At 34.3% G+C, this 17,631-nt stretch overlaps 1 protein-coding gene across 1 annotated transcript in view; it reads right to left on the bottom strand.

Annotated features, from left to right (window-relative positions):
* TUSC3 (tumor suppressor candidate 3) overlaps window positions 1–17,631 on the bottom strand; it is an 88,113-nt gene that overhangs the window by 54,765 nt on the left and 15,717 nt on the right. Inside the window, exon 5 of the mRNA XM_072861904.1 lies at window positions 9,364–9,453. Within this exon, the coding sequence (XP_072718005.1) occupies window positions 9,364–9,453 (90 nt within the window). The remainder of the gene's footprint in view (window positions 1–9,363; window positions 9,454–17,631) is intronic.

Genomic DNA, 17,631 nt, shown 5'->3' with positions numbered 1-17,631 from the left:
ACACATGCTGGAAGGAAGGAAATTAGATTTCAAGAACATGAAAAGCTCCTGAATAAATTTTGAAATGAAGAACAATTAAACATATGAAGGAACATGAAAAATGAGATTAAATGCAGCACACTTATTCCAAAGAGATAGATACCAGATTCATCAGGCACAAAGTCTTTCTTAAGGTAATTAATCCTCTTGACAAAGAAAATGTGCTACTATTTATCTGGACTTTGGCAATTCATTCTGTTACATGTAAAGCTGGAGAAAAATGGGTTTGGAACAAACACTATAAGCAGGTTGAATAACTGGCTCAATGGGAGAAAGAATAGGCTGTTTAAAAACACATAAAGGAACTCTAGATCTTGGGACTAATTTATTAAGTTCCAAGTTGATGACTTGAGTGCAAAAATAGGTACTAATGAATTCAGCTGATGCCAGAAAGGAACAGAGGAAAAAAACCCCACCACTACATTACATGAAAGTTATATGCTTCAAAAGCCAGAAGGATTTCCACAAATTATGTTCTTATTATCTGAAAAGAACTCAGCTAGGAAAAAAAAAAGCATCCACTATGTAAGTATGGGCTGAATAAGATTCCTTAATATGATCTGCCTATTCAAAAATTAAGTCAAAATCAAGGTACAAAGTATTGCATCTGCAATCCACCCAACAATTAAAAGAAGTTTTATTTGAATACAAAAGGTGGTACAACAGTACTGTAAAACAAGTCTGGGAGAAAAATCTTAATTAAAGTAAAAGATTTTGATAAGATGCAGTTGCCCATGACTGAACAATGTACAAGGGCTCTCCCACTACTGTGTACTCCTGCACTATGAATTAAGCATTAAAGTTACTTGCTGGATCAGAGCTATATGAAACAGTGTAGATGGTCAAATGCAAAAAAAAAAAGGGGGGGAGGGCTAAGGAGAAGGAAAAACCTCAAACCAGTATTATGCATTTGGACTGAACTTGTTAACTTGGTATTATTCTTATGTTAATAACCCAACCTTACAGTATTCTTTAACTCTCAAAGGGCATAAGTTCCACAGAAAAGAGGCTCATTTTAAAGACATTAAATATATCAACAGCAGACATGTACTGGTCACCTGTACCAGTAAAATCCAGGATTCTGCTGGAATTTGTTTGGTTTTATTTTTTTCCAGTTGTCTTTTTCTTTTTCAAATTGCTGTTCTGTGTTTACTATTTCAGTTGTGCTGTCTATTTTCAGGATTCATTCTACCCTGTACTATATCTGCTATCTTTTTTGGAAGGTATGTTCTTCAATTTATACAGAAAATAATCCTCTGAGTAACAGTGGTTTGAATGTCTCTATAATCTGTTTCTTCTAGATTTTTTTCCTCAGCTTTAAAGAGGCTTGTTTGGAGGGGTTTCAATTGTTTGTTCTTCAGTAAATGAAGCTTTCCAATATTTTAATAGCGTTAGGGAAACAGGAAATTAAACAGGAGAAAAAAGCCAGAAGAAATACAAATTAAAGTCTGTGTACTATTTTTACTTTTCCAGTTACTCAAGGTTTGCAAAGTATTTGTAGGCCTGAATTTAATATAGTGTTTTTAAGGGATGAGAGGAATATAGTGGAAAGACTACAGTAGCAAACACACTATGGTCCCTCTGTGAGCACTACCTAAAGTGGCATATACATTTACATCATGTCCTCGTGGTTCTGTATTTTCCAGAGATAATTAATAATAATGCAAGTGATCAATTATTGGGATATTAAATGACTAACAGCATGAATTTAATTCAATTTGGTTCTTAAATCGATTCTTAAAATCCATTTTTAAACTGTGCAGCTGATCCAATGCTTGCATTATTTCCACTTATTGTAGCATACTTCTAGTTAAATGCACATTCAAAAGATGAAGTAGCTAACATTGACAAAACTCTCTCCAATTCTTTACAGTGCCACACAAAAGGGCTGTAAGTACTACTATGCCCAAATATTTCTGCACATTTCCAGAGCTCAATTTTAAAGTTTTGTTTTTATACACAAAGCATTTTAATGGCAGTATACCTACTTGTGTTCTAAAGACAAACTATGTCTTTTTCCCCCCATTTCCAGCATTAATATATCTTAAATGACAGCACTGGACAAGATTAGATAGTGTTTATTCATTCATTATACCATTCATTGAAGCGTTCTCCGTTTATAGGAAAACAAAACAACAATAATTGAAAAAAAACAGTTTTCAGTTTAGTTCTATGACTCTGGTATTTAGCCACAGAGAAGACTCTGGAACAATTCCTTCTTGTATCTGACAGGATTACTCAGTCTGATTAATATGAACTACAGAATTATGGATGTGCAAAAGGCACATGAACATTTTTTTGTTTGGAATTTTTTTAGAACAGTGATTATTAAAAAAAAAATCAAAAACATAGACCAAATTCTTTCATTCCATTGACCCATATTAGAAGTGTGAAGGGCTGGTAAATGCAGACAACTTCTCTCTTTTAAATGATAATGCTATTTTCTCTTCATGTAGAGCATTCTGCTATGCTAAGTGACCTCAGGACCTGTGAAAATGAAGGAGGTTATTTCATGTTTTTGTTTATTGCTCAAAACCTAGATTTGCAAGACCTTCAGTAAAGAACTCTCTTTAATTTGTACTGTACCTAAAGTTAAAGTTCTCCAGCCTTTAACAGCTTTCATAGAAATATTAATGATAGACTTTTAAGGGGAACAGTGAAAAATGCCTCCTCTTTTCAGTACAAATATGTAAAAGAGAACTACAATATATTTCTAATAAATGTGAAAGTTTAATTCTGTAAGTACTGAATACTAAGAAAATGTGATATACATTAAATCTGCTCCTCAACCCACTTCTGGGCATCATATTAGCTTGATGCAAGATGCCTTTAAAACATTTAAAGAGCAGATCAATCTCAGTTGTGTTATGCAGAAGTAAACTCTCCTAAGAAGGGCTCTAGACCAACTTTTCTGACCAATACATGTGGCTGTTCTGCAATGGCTTTTTAAGTGGCAGACAGGAGCGTGCTTGTCTAAATGGTATGCAAAATGAAAATAATTCCTTGTTCTAAAGCTTCTATAAAGCCCACTCCTTTTGTGAACTTGTTTCTCAATAATGTGGACACAAAGAGAGTTTGAATCCTGACAAGCAATCAGGATATAAGTTAAATTCTCTCCTCCTTATCCTCCAAGGAAGATTGATGAGCAGTTGGAAAACAGTAATTCCCTTTCAAACATTTTTGGTGATTTTTTTGATAAATATAGCTTACCACTTACATAGCCACAGCAAAACAATTGACATAGCAATGTCTGCTTCTACATATAGGCATTGATAATGTAACAGCCATGTAAGCTATCCTTGTGAGCAAAATCTAATTGAACAAATATAAAATAATTAAATAAATTGAACTTCTTACCAGGATCCTAAATTATAAGACTACAGTTCACATATTAGAGTATGTTCTAGTGAATCCCAATAGTTTAGGTTGAATCTGTCCTTTGGACATAACAGAACAGCAGAAAGTTTTAATATTAATAACACATGTTGTATGGCATTTCAGACTATATAAGCATTATAGATTCAGAGAGTGTATTCTTCTAACAATTTTGAAATAGCTTTTATATTTTCAAGATATATTGCAGTGTTGAGAGGAGTGTTGAGAAGATGAAAGTATATACATACAAAATTTGCTTAGACAAAGTCCTGAGCAACTTGACCAGCTTTGAGCAAGCAGCTGGACTAGATGATCTTCAGAGGTACTTTCCAATCAAAATTATTTTATTAGAGAAGGCTCTTACCTTTCAACATCAATAAGTAAAGTCCAGGAAGACAGAAAAACTAGACTCCTACCTGGCACTCAAGCTGGGTTTAAGAAAATGACTCTTGTTCTAGTAGTAACAGAACAACATGAACGGGTTTTCCCTTGTGTTACTCTGTTTTTCTGTCTTTAAAAAAGTATATTTTTCTGTATTGAGTTATCATTCTATCTTCAGATACTTCATAACTTGCATAACAAGACAGAGGTGTCTCTGACTTCTGACATAAAAAGAGTTGTTTTGTACAAAGCAGTTCTTCTTTCAAATGAAACTAAATTGCTTCTAGGAGCCCATCTACACTTAGCAAAAGGTGGGTGGGGCGGAGGAGGAATGTTTGCTACTTGAAAGTGGTATCAGTCAATTAAAATTGGATATCTGTTGTTACAATCAGCAATTAAAATCTAGCGCTTTTTAAATTTTATTGGATTTTATCATGACAGACTACTTGCTGCCTGATTACTTGCCTAAAATCCAGTTTTACTTGATGGGAACGTGTTCCACCTTTACTCAGCCAAAACTACAGTACTTGCAATACAACGGTACTATCTGAACTTTTACAGCATCTATGCTTCAAGAATTGACCATTTTAAGAATGTAGAGGTTCTAATGCCTCATCTGAGCAATCCTTCTGTCATGACCATTTTCCTACCTCCTTTTCTCCCCACAATAAAAAAGGGTACAAAATATTGTGTAAGGTTTCCCTTTTCTAATATCAAGGTAGAAATGTGTGTTATACAGAAAGTTATTGAAATGCCAGCTACAATCATCCTTGCAATCTCAAAAATTAGGACAGATGTCTTATACAGGTTAATAGTTTTCCCAACACTAGTTTAGATATGATGTTGCCCATTTGTTAATGTGCTGGTCTGTTGACAGAATTAAGATGGTTTTATACTAGTTCTATATCTTACACTGCCAATTGTTAATTTTTTTTACTAAATCAAGATAGAAGTTTAAAATAAAGGTCTGAGAAACCCTTTACTAGTTGCAGCTTCTGAGTAGACTCACTGCTTTGATGACCACAGGAAAGCCGTTTCATTAAATACACTCATAACGTAAATAATCTAGTTCTCATTTCTATCAAGCTTATTAACATAAATAATTGGCTATTCCAATAAAATATTAAGAAGTATTTTCAATAGCACTATGGTTGTGATTGTCGATAGATGCACCAAAATATTGCTGTGGTACTACTGACACCAATCTGGATATCTTATGTTAGACACTGATATAATAACCTGTATGAACTTTTTTTTATCCAAAAGCAAGACAATTATATAATAATATATCACCCAGCAAAGTGACTTTTTTATACATGGAAACTGCTATCAAGCAATCTGGCCACTTTCAGAAAAGTTGGGCATTACAAATATCATGTTGGCGAATTGTACTTCGAACATGCTTCCAGATAGATTGAAGACAAAAAGACAATGTATTTACTGTGACGTACTGAGCTTGAAAGGGAGAGTCATTCTTTAAAGCTGTTCCAAGAAAGTTCCATTTATTTTAATTAGATTCATATGAAAAAGTCATGTCAGAAAACACAGAAGAATATACTTTAATAAATGATACTTTGTCCTGCTTAGCAGTAGAGGACTAATGTGAATTAAGAATCTCGATATTCTAAGCATAAAATTCTTACACAGGGTACCTTCCTTTGCATTGACAAATGCAAAAATGAATAATAGCAGTCAAACATATTTTTCATTTAACTTCAGAAACATACAGATTACCAGATACCCATATCAGCTAGACCATTTTAAAAAGTGCTATTTTTTTTTAGAGACTGTTCCTGAATAAAGATCAGTGGTTATAAAACTGTGAAAGGTAAGTAGGGGAAAAAAAAAAGGCTGAATAAACTCCACAATTGAACAAATATTTATATTTGATCTGATATTGCAAGATGTTCTATCTAAAAGACCTGTTAAACAGATATAAATTGCTTTCTAAGGATGTAATTTGTGTTATGCTTAAGCAATTTTAACAAGCTTTTAAAATATAAGACATGTAAAAGAAAAATCCAGTTAATAAAGTGGCAAATACCACCATTATCCATTTCGCAAAGCATCAGCTTATGTAGGAAAACCATCTAATATCTGACGATAAAAATACCGTATTTCCCTCTTCACACAAAAACTTTTCCAACTTCTAATAATTGCTTCTCAGAGAAGGAAAGAAAATTATGAGCTTTGAAAATCATCTTAATTCAGTATTTTAGATCAAGCTTGTCCTTAGCCCTGTTCTCATTTACAGCAACCTTTCAACCATTTTAAAGATGCCATCTTGAGCATACTGCACAATAAAAATTGTAGAATTTGTACCCAAATAAAAAAAATACTAATCCCTGGATAGACATAAATAAATGCTTTCTTAGCCATTGCTGTTATTTGATTAAAAGCTGATAAAAATCTAATGAGAATTCTTTGCTATTAGGTCAATTAAACAGCAACAGAACTACCTCTGCAGGAGGCTCAAAAATATCTAATTGCTTTCTCCAGCTTTCTACTTGTCTCACCACCAGCTCTATACAGATCAAGCTCTGCATAAAAATCAGAACTCTCCCAAGACTGTTTATATACAGACACCAATGGAATGTTTAGTTTTCACTCTCAACTCCGGTAAAATAGGTACAGATTTTAGTGTCACACAGTCAGTAACGGCCTAATCCTAACAAAATTATTAGGCAAAAGATGAAGAACTCCAAAAATACAACAGAGATAAAGAACATGTCAAGATAGAAGACTAGGACCAGTTTTGTCAACCTAAACCAGAACTAAAATATCAAACAACGGTACCATGTGATTCAGCTTTCTAAATAAAAATTGATACTGCTTTCATGTGGACCCAAAAACTGAAATTAGCTGATGGCAATGGGGAATAAAGGAAGTAATTGCAATAACCTCAATAAGAGAGCACATCAACTTCACAGAATAGACCCACGCAATTACAAAAACATGGTTTAAAACCTTCATTCAAAAAATACAATCATAGCAATAAAGTAATTTAGGTAATCAAGCAAAGAATCGTAAATGCAGTGCACAAGCCAAACATTTTAAGAACTGGTAATGTTACTTTTACAAAATAGTGGCACTAGTAAGTAGCGTCGTTTAAGCAAAGCAAACAAATGTCTTTTCATCTTTTGAAAAAACAGGAATTTAAGCAAGAGAAATGAAGTGTCATCTAAAATTATGACAAGAACAAAGCAAATAATAGGAGATATCTGAGGCAAGGAACAGTTTATGAAGACAATATGATCACTTCCAGAGTCTGGTGGTATGTCAGGCTGTACAGCTAGTACAGCACTGAACCACTAACTCCTATGAAATAAGAAAAGCTAAGAATTAGTAAATTTGAATGTAACAATAAAACAATTAAGCTTGGTGAGCTATTCTATGCCTCCTCTTAAAAAGAGAATTTTACACTGTAAGACTGTTAACAATGTTTCAGAGTATTACATTGCAAGTAATTGTTGTACAAAATTAGCATGGAAATTTGGAACTGGTACTAAATCCTAGACATTGAAAGAAAGTGATGAGTTAAATTTCATCCAGATGTAAAGACAGCAGTTGCTAACTTAATGCAGAACAGTGTTACAGTGAATTATCATGGTTGAATAAATCTCACAGAAGTGTTAGATAAGCACTTTTATGAGTTCAAATTCACAGGAACATAGATAAGTGCTAGAAAAATGAAACAGGAAAATGTTCAATAATGTTATTTGAAAAAAAATGCAATGTAAAGTAGGTAAAGTTTCACAGAATACTTACTAAGCCTCTAACACTGGTAAAAAAAAGAGCTTTAAGTTACAACTATAGTGGTCAGTGATACTTTAAATAAATCAGGAACTTGGTGATCCTGTATCTATACTTTTTTAATTCTTAGAATCAGACTGGTTTTACTTACTGACACAGACATAACTTCAAGGAGGTGAAAGTACTGACACACATTAACAAGGAGAGACAGGTGAATCAGAGGCACAAAATAACTTACCTGAAGTCATATAATGGAGCAAAACCAGAAAAGAAGGTATGTGTGTTGACTAATAGAGTAAGTTAGTAACTAGAACTTAAAACCATCTCTACCATTATTTTCATTATTTAGTTGTGTATGTTAACACTCCCAAACTGGTAGTTTTTCAGATACTCAGATAGGATAGGATAGGAGTTCATACTCTGAAAACTGAGACAAGATGGCACAAATTCAGGAACAATTAAAGGGATATTTTAAAATTACTTAATGTAGTCTACACTCCAGAAACAGGTCTTTAAGAAGGGCAATGTGTATAAAACTGGATATGGTAAAAACTAATTTGTCACAAACAGTGGTTTTTCTGTGCCGTATTTCTCCTTTCTGTCACTCTATAGGAAAGCATCATAAATTTGATATGCAAGGCAGTAATGAAAAACTCCAAATTTTTATAAACAGTGTTTTACGAAGATTATTTATTACAATATCAGTTCTACTTCTGCATAACAAAGTTGACAGATAGAATTATGTCATTTTATGACATCCATATGCTGCTACATTCCTGATACAAAGCAAATCGGTAATCAAATTCAAACCATAATTTTTTTGCTACTCCAGTTAAGCTATGACAGAAAAGGAGCTTCAAATAAATTTTTTCTTTAAGACATAAGCCAGTCTCTTTTAACCAGTGATGGTCAAAGCTGAAAATAGCTTGACAGGCCACTAGTCATGAAAAAGCTTCCTGACCACTAAGTTCACTGCAAGTTTTGTAGATTCCATCCCAACAACTTGCTTGAAAAGTGATAAATAACAGAGTGGCAGAAACTAGCCAAGGTCCTCTTTACCTTCCCAGTAGGCAAAGAGAGTTTCTCCTTCTGAACTCTGATGAACATTTGCTAATTTGTGAGCAGGAAGGAGCAAGTAAGAGAATTCCTTCAAAGACAGCAGTAGCAGGATATAACAGTAATTTTGGCAGTAATTAATTAGTGGTAACTTCTTAGTAAAGCTGATAAAGAATTTAAATTGAAGGAGTAAAGAGATATAGGAAAAAGCATTCCATAAAGTTCAGTGGAAGAGTTACAGGCATGATGGAAAAAAGCACATGAAAAATATAAAGCACATGAAAATATTGGCCATCTCCTTTCCTAACTAAAATGGTCAAGAAAGAGGAAGATAAGAGGTTACAAACCTCAAAGGTTTGTGTAAATGGAGCCTGAAAAGAAGAAAAAAAACCCAAACTTGCTTTTCACCTTGTGAAGGAGCATGTTTCTACAAAAAGACACAATATCCATTTATCTTCGGACAGCAGAAATTGTGTGGTATGGAATATTTTGTAACACATTCACTACAGCTGGGAGCCCGAAAGAGAGAATTTTGAAAAACATGGTCACTCATTTCATTGCTTATATCAAAGATGGTGGAACTTTCTAACCATCTGAAATTCCAAACCAGACTCTGCTTGCAACTGGAAACTTAAGACTCTGGTACACTGTCATACAGTGCTATGGAACTGCAATTACTTGCTATTGTAGACTCACTGTAAGGGAGTGACTATCTATATAATATTTCCCCTCAAAATAAAATTAAAAGAAGCAACTCACCACTTGTCCATTCTGAGGATTTTTATGTGCATACGGGGGTCCACGGATGTGATTCCACATCTGACCAGATGTCATAGCAAATACAACACACTAGAAAAAATAGAAAAACAATATACTAATTTATTTACCCAGAAGAATTGAATAGAAAACCATTATCTGCTGGTGATGTTTGTTTTAGATACCTAATTGTTTACCTAACCAGATACAGTATCTATCTCTAGTTCATTTTTAGAATAGGGTTTTCAGACGTGCTGCTCTCATAAAATTCGTAATGACTTCTGTTAGAAAATGAGTTAGCTCAAGACAGAGATTTTCAGAATCTCATTTGAAATAATCCTGTCTTTATGTGCACTTGGAATTGCCCCATTTACACATCTATATGGCAAAAAGCACTTATAGCAGTAGAAGGCATTCATTTCAAATACTCTGCAAACTAGTGTTCGAGATTTATAAAACCTTTCATGAAGTTATTTCTGCCTCTAATCTAATACAAATATTTAGCTTAACTGTTTTCTTTCAGGTGTATGGAATGATATATAAAACCATAACAAAAAAAATCCAATTATCAAAAAAATGTCTGTCCCATTTTATGAAATTCTCATTGTATGTCCTATGTGACTATGATTCATTTTAGCTATGACAAATAACAGTGGTTGAGTTGGTAGAAAACTGAAATTCCCTATGGAAAGAAGTGTGGAGTTAGGTTAGGAATGTATGAAAACTAAAAAAGGACATTAATTCTTGCAGAAGGTCATACTGCAGAATCTACACAACAAACATCATAATAATAGCAAGAGTCATTATGACTAAAGACGAAAATACAGTATCTTTTGATTACCAAATGAGAAAAACAAATGGGAAACTTGGATCATCTAAATATGTCTTTTGACTTATCAGTACAGATAATCCCTACAAAAACTCCAAGATAATCTAAGTACAGTTTTTACATATATGCTCATTTTTACTGTACATCAATATTCCTACCAGCATAGTATAGTCACAGTGATTTAAGCAGACGGATAATGAATGTAAAATTTTATACCATGATGGTTAACTAAACCAGGGTTTACTACAACCCTTTAAAAGGTTTTCTTTAAAGAATGTTTAGTAACACATTTGTGAAATAAATGTAAGCTAGTGTAGCTCTGTATCCCCATAAATTCAGCATTGTCACCTCTAGCAATATGATTTGAACAAACTTTGGAAGGCCTTAGGACTGAATCTTGTCAAGCTTTATCCAAATCTGTCCCAGCTTTCCTGGATTTTTTTTTTTTTTTTTTTTTACTTATTTAGCTGAAACAGCAATATTTCCAAAGACCAGGTGGCTATGCCTAGTTAACATTACTTTTGCTTATCTTTGTATGGTGTAATTTTCTTTTTAATTCTAGTTAGGATTAAATAATTATGACCAACATAATGAGGTAGTGTAGGCATGGGATGATAGCAGAGACAACAAAAATGGAAACACAGGATGCAGTGTACCAGAATGGAATGATAAGAAAGGGGGCACAGGATTACACTGGAGACCCCAAGCCTATAAATATTACACCAATAGTGAATTAAAGAAACACAGACGTGGGAGCTGGTCAAAACCAGTTTTAGGGGTAACGAAGAGAACAAAGGACAAGCATCCAACATATGTAAGACAATCCCCATTTACCCAGTAAATTTTGATGTAAAAGGTAGTTGCAGATGAGTGAAGGAAGGACAAAGTGTAAAAGTAGCCCCAAGTGGACCCTAAAGCAAGGAGGAATAAAGCAGCAGCATCATACTTCTCCCAGCAAAGAGCCTGGAACACTGACAACTCACCATAGCATCCCCTAAACTGAAGCCAATAAATGATCTCAAGATCCAAAGAGAAACAGTGGAAGAGTAACCATGACATCAGAGAAAGGGAAAGATACTAGGAAGTGTGTGCATAACAATTTTAATTGTGTTGTTATTATTAAGACTTTTTGCCCTTGTAACAGAAATAAAAAGAAAATAATGAAAAAAATACATTTTCATATCCAGTTTAATAATAATTCTTTGTGGTAGTGTTAAGATTTCAATTACACTAAGAACAGATTCTTTGCATTAAATCTAAGGTGTGTTTCATTTTGCCCTTACCAGGATTTGGAATGTAACAGTATAGCAATTAATATGGCAGATGAAAGCATACTGGTAGTGATTATTGGCAAATGGATTATGTTTTAATTAATAATATGCAAAGAAATGAAGAGCATATATGCTTCCATTACTGGAAAAGGGTAACAGATAGTTATTTCTATACCTTGCAGGTTGTTTTAGCAGAGAAATTTATACTGCAATTTTGGTGAGGAATCACGCAGGAGATAGCTTATGTGAAAGTACAAAAGTGTAGAAACTGAAAATGTGGGTAACAAAAGTGAGGTGAAAGAGATATTTTGAAAGGCCAAAAGTTAGCTGAAAAGTAAAACATCGAAAGAGAACAGATGCATAGAGTGCACAAACTGTGGTGCTCTGAAAGTGAGTTTTCTATGAAAAGTCATTTTACTCATTCTTAAATCACTGTATTTAATTTACATTCTCTAAGGCCAAATCTGCTTCCATGTGGAAAGATTAAAAAACCCACCCCACTTTATATACAGTCATATAATTTATAATGGATAAATCTCTCAAATTACTGAAGATCTTTAATGCTTGCCAATATGAATACACTGTCTCACAACACGGTAACATCTAACAAAAAAATATCTAGGAGACACAATAGTGGGGGAGAGACAAATTCCAAGTATTAATATTATTGAAAAGGAAAGAGTTAACAATATAGTTGTTTACGCTGAAGGCATCTTTCATATTCTTCCCGTTCAGACTGTTAGTGACCTAATTTAGTACATCACATCCTGGATCTGCCATGATTTCCTTCCATCATGCATCTCTTTACTGTGTATTTCAAAATGACCTTTTCAGGAGCCAAAACACATTCTCCAGTTTCTCCCTTGTCCTCTTCCACTCTTCATCTATTTTAAGTATCCTAAGAATGAGCATTTCCATCATATCCCTTAAGCAAACATTTGGTATGCTACAGATAGCACTTGGCATTCAAGCTCATTTTGCTGTGTTCTATATTCTCCTATTATGATCATCCAGGTTAAAAAAAAAACACAAAACAACAAAAACCAAAAAACCCCAACATTAGAAACTACAGACTTCTACTGTTTGTAAAATACACTTGAAATACAAACCATTATTTGTAGAACAGATGCATACACCTATGATACATGATACATCACACTGATACACAATGCTTACCATTCCAAACCCCATAGTTTCCATAGGATCCCATGCTTTGGGATCCAAGATTTCCAAAACACCTAGTTCACTCTCCATTACTGTGAGTTGGTTATCCCAGGATAAAACTTTGCCAAATTTATTCCTACGAATGAGCAACTTGTAACATGTGATTAATGACTTCATAGTTACATTACGGGTTTATATTCTATTTATTTCAATGGAACAATCCATATGCAGAGAAATGGCCCCTTTCTGCAGTTTTCTTGGATCTTGTCAAAGTACAAAGGATGAAAACTGGAGAAGAGGAGAAGATTCAAGCTGAGGCACTTTTCTCTGAGCGCTTCGAAAGATTTTCAACTCCACTTATCCAGAGTAGAGTCTGTACTTCAGCAGTTCTGCAGAGAAGAGCACCATGAGAAGATTTCACCCCCTTACCAAGGACACCCCTTTCATTCACCTCTCCCTTCTTTCTCCTTGTCAGACTCCAAGAAGAACACTTTAACTGCTGCATGCCACCTGAATTATCAGGGGAGTTCAGGGTTTAAGTATTTTAAGAGCTTCCAGATTTAGGTAGCATATTCTGCATCCAAATGATAAAAGCAAACAGAGTAGATCTACACTATTGACTGGTGCAGTACAGAACAATGATTTGCTACAACACATCATGGTTCCAGGACCAAATTTCCTATGCACATTCAGTGGGAATGAAATTCACCCCTACTACCAGTCCCAGGTGAGTACACTGTATGTGTAGACAGGACTGCTCAAGGACCTTGTTAACAAATTGCAAGTGTTGCTTTCTTGATGGCTTCACAGTGCACGGCTTCAGCCTTAGTTTCGCTAAGAGGGAAACTGCTTTGAGCTCACCCGTGGTGCACTTGTGTCTGTACCGCAAGGCTCCTAAGAACAGATGCAAGGTAAATAAGCACCAAGACTCCCACCAGAACACTGAATTGCTAGCAAGACAACTTTACAGGTACATGGGCAGAATTTCACAACTGCTCTTGGTCTTGCAAGCTTTGTCAAGTGGTTTGGGTTTAATACATCACTTTCTCAAAGACGTAAGTTTTTTTTTAACACTATCTGCCAGTTTTTTAAAATTACTAGAGGCTTAAAAAGCCATTTGGTATGCATTTTGAAGTGAAACTTCCTACTAGTAGGTACTATACAAAGCAGATCACTAGATTTCTCTCTGCAAGTTTAGACCTCAGAACATGGAAAATACTTTGTAACATAAGAAAAATGATGAAATTCTGGATTCATTTATGAATATAGTTAAACTGAAGCATGGTTTCAGAAAAAGGGGAGACACAGACAGCCAGTTCTGTACTTAATTTCTACACTGTTCTGTATATGTAAGTTTTAGTCGTTTCACAATTAATGTTTTAAAGAAATGTAATCCTTTCTATCCAGTTTAACTTTGTTTTTGTACTCAATGAAGTCTACCAAGCTGCAAGATCTATACTCAATTTTTAAATAACAATCCATCACTTATTAGAATCTCCAATAAGAGATATACAATTCAAGGACAGGGAGTACAAAACAAAAGCAAAGAGAATGGGTTTCTATATCTTTAAAAGGTACTGTGCATCTCTAAAACCTCTAACTATAGGAAGAAAAGGAAATTAATAACCTGCATTTATTGCTGTTCTTTTGAGATGCTTATCTACTCACGTAGAAGAGCCTGACTTTTTCTAGCTGTACCTTTGAATAAAACACATTACTTTTTTATCCTCATTCCCAGAAGGGGGTAAAGAAGCCACTAGTAGCCATGATACCCTTCAAGCTCTTTTAGAGCAATAACTGATGATGAATGTACTGTACAGTATAGGTCCTGTGGAGTGTATCAGCACAGAACACATTCCTCATAACCATTAACTGTTACGACAACAGTAAACACATGCTTTGTCTCCTCATTCAAGTTACTTGACATATTTTGCCCAAGAGTCAAGTCCTATGGCTGCAACAGCTGCCTTCAAAACTGAGTGCAGACTTTGCCTTCCCAGATTCCACAGGTATACAGGCAAATCTGAAATATACACATAAAATTAAACTGAAAATTACATGCAGAAAACCACAGTGGCAGCCTGGCAAAGAAATGCTTTAAAAAGCCCCCTAGTAGCCCACATTCTAGCCAACTGAAGAAATAAACTCTCAGCACCAGTACTGCTGTCTAAAATGTAGCAATTCCTTATCTAAAATGTTAGAAATTTGCTCAGTTTATATCATCTGGACTTTTATTCTCTCTGCTTATGAAATGAAGAGTCTTGACAAGAATCTGAATTACTTCTTGTAATCAGTATAAAAGGACAGGACCCTGCAAATATCTAAGGACTGAAGCCCTTCCTCATCTTTGTGCTAGCATGTCAAAGGGAAGAATATCCATAGATGAACAGTAGGATTTGAATTAAAGTCTAAAATAATCTAGGGGATAAATTTTGGATATGATCTCAAAAGACATCTTTTGCAATATTATGTACTGTGACTCAGTCATCATGGTTTGCCATTCTAAAAGTCTTCTGGGTAATGTTGCAAGTAAAAATGCCTAAGGCATACAAGATACTAGCAGAATCTGCAGTGCTTCAACAAGGGGATGAAACCACTAATATAATTGCTGTTGCGCAATCTAATGTTGAGGACAAAACCAATTCAACAGTCTTGTGTGAATTGGCATTGGAACCAACGTGTGAGATGAAAGCTCTGGTCTTGCTTCTGAAAGTCTATCAAAACCATTAGATGGATCACTAAAAATTGCATTCCTAAATATTCTCCTAAAATCGTGCTGGAAATATTACCTATGAGACAACTTTTTGATATCAATGGAGATATCAAATAAAAATTCAGTCAACATTTCTGGGATCCTCTGTTCTCCTGCTAGTATAAACAGCAGAGGCACTTTACGCTGAGAATTTTTTTCTAATTTTTAGGAACAGATCATTCAATCAGGCAGAGAGGCGCTGTCCATTTTTCATTTCAATAAAAAGTATCCAACATTTGGGAGCATAAAAGCTCTTCAAAATAAACTAAGAAGCTCTGAAAAATAAGGAAAAGAAAACAAGAGACTTGTCTGTTTGCAATGACACAGTTTTCAGTTACTGAATTCGAGGATATCTATGAAAGAGTTTCAGTTGAAATTAAAAATGTTGTTTTCCATATGGTTAATGAATGCTGGCTACCTAGCAGTACAACACTGCCCCAAAAACAATCAAAACCCAAAACTACAGCTTTTAGAAAAAAGCTCCTGTGCTTTCTCAGTTCTGCAACATCCATAAAAGGAACTGCCAATAAGGAATAGAGTAATTGCCAATACTCCTGCAAAAACATGGGCTTCCTGTAGTTTTTATGCATCTTGCCAGGCTTTCCCTGTTTAATTTGTTTTTTAAAGTTCAAAAAGGAAAAAATATTCATGAAGAATATAATTCCTTAAAATTAATTATTTATTAGTTATTTATACATCTCATAAAAACATTTTATTAGGCATCAGTCACTCCCCTTAACTAGACATCATCTTCTCCATTTTTCCTTTTAGTGAGCTTTTATGAAAAAAGAAGCTCTAAGTTTTACCGGTAGAAAAAAGCACCATGTAAGAGAATCATAACTACACAATACTTTAGAATGAATATATTAATAACTGCCCATTTTCTTCTATGGATCTTGACATATTCTAGTCATTTTACAGAACTAAGGTCATCTGTGCATAAGCCTGAAATCTGGAGTCCCTGCTGATTCCACCAAAAAGAATTATAACATTAACTTGTACGTCCGTGTAGATCTGAAGAAAACCAAAAGGACTTCTGGTAACTGCATGATCTTTGCTAAAAAATAATTTTGCAGTATGTGGCTTTGACAACATTGTGAAGGCAAAAGAACAGTAATGATTAAAAAAGGGAAGCATCGGCTTAATGCCATGATTAATTGCTATATAATTTCAGATATAACACCTTTTTCTAAAACATCTTCTAAGTGCTATTAATTTTTAAAGTAAACAGAATTTTACAGGAAATAGTATTAGCAACAACAAAAAATGGCATTAATGCCATTTGAATTCCTTTTAACTCTTTTATTGCTTGTCAAACAATCAGCAGGATGACAATTACTAAATGGCATTAATACAATTTCTTTAAATGTTTGATCACATTTGGACATTGACCCGGTCCACAGGGATTCAGCTGAATGTGACTAAGTTTTCTACACTGTAATTTACAGTTATGTTGAGATGTAAGATGTCCAGCTGCTGCTAAGGAGAACAGCAAATATTTTAAGAAAGAATTGATGTGTTCATTTTCTTACTTTAATTAGGAAGTTAATTATGTCTTTAACTATTTATTGAATGCAGACTGTAATAGAATGATTCTTGATTTGAAGAACTGATTTTTAACCTCTGCAAGACAAAAACCACAATTCCCCAAAACACTGAAACATTAAACTTCTGATCTGAAACCCTGAGGTATGAAATTGGAATAAAATTGCTGTCTCCAGAGATACAGTGCATGGCTAAACAAAGAAAATACCACTGATTACATATCTTTATTTGATTTTTGACACAAATATCTATTTTGGTGTGCTAATTATTGTTTTACTCAGGTGATGTCTAAAGATATTTAATTAGGAGGCCAAAAAAAGTTAGACTGATACATATAAAATTTGAGCCTTCTGGTGGTAGCGTATCTTTAAAAAGTATTATCATTAAAACATACTGGTAGTCTAGAAAAATATGGAACTAAAGATGACAGACTTAGTTTGGAAGAGAATTGTCAAAACTCTGTGCTAGAGCTCAGGATACTCCAAATGACATCCTGGAACAAAGACGACATTCCGCCCCTGGCTTTCTAGATCAAAAGGAAACATCATTCTACTTGAAATCTAGTCCTGTAGGTGGTTTGTTTGAAATCTTGTTCTTTATTCCTTCCTCAATGTAGAGGATAGATTAATAAACTGCTTAAAGAACGTATGCCATGTACACTAGTAGGAAATGCTATGATAGCACATGAGAGAGAACAGCATTATCAGTAG

This window comes from Ciconia boyciana, chromosome 5 (assembly GCF_034638445.1).
Source record: "Ciconia boyciana chromosome 5, ASM3463844v1, whole genome shotgun sequence".
In the NCBI taxonomy this organism is placed as follows: domain Eukaryota; kingdom Metazoa; phylum Chordata; class Aves; order Ciconiiformes; family Ciconiidae; genus Ciconia; species Ciconia boyciana.
Note: the sequence above shows the minus strand (reverse complement) of the source record. Positions and strands in the feature narration are given on the sequence as shown.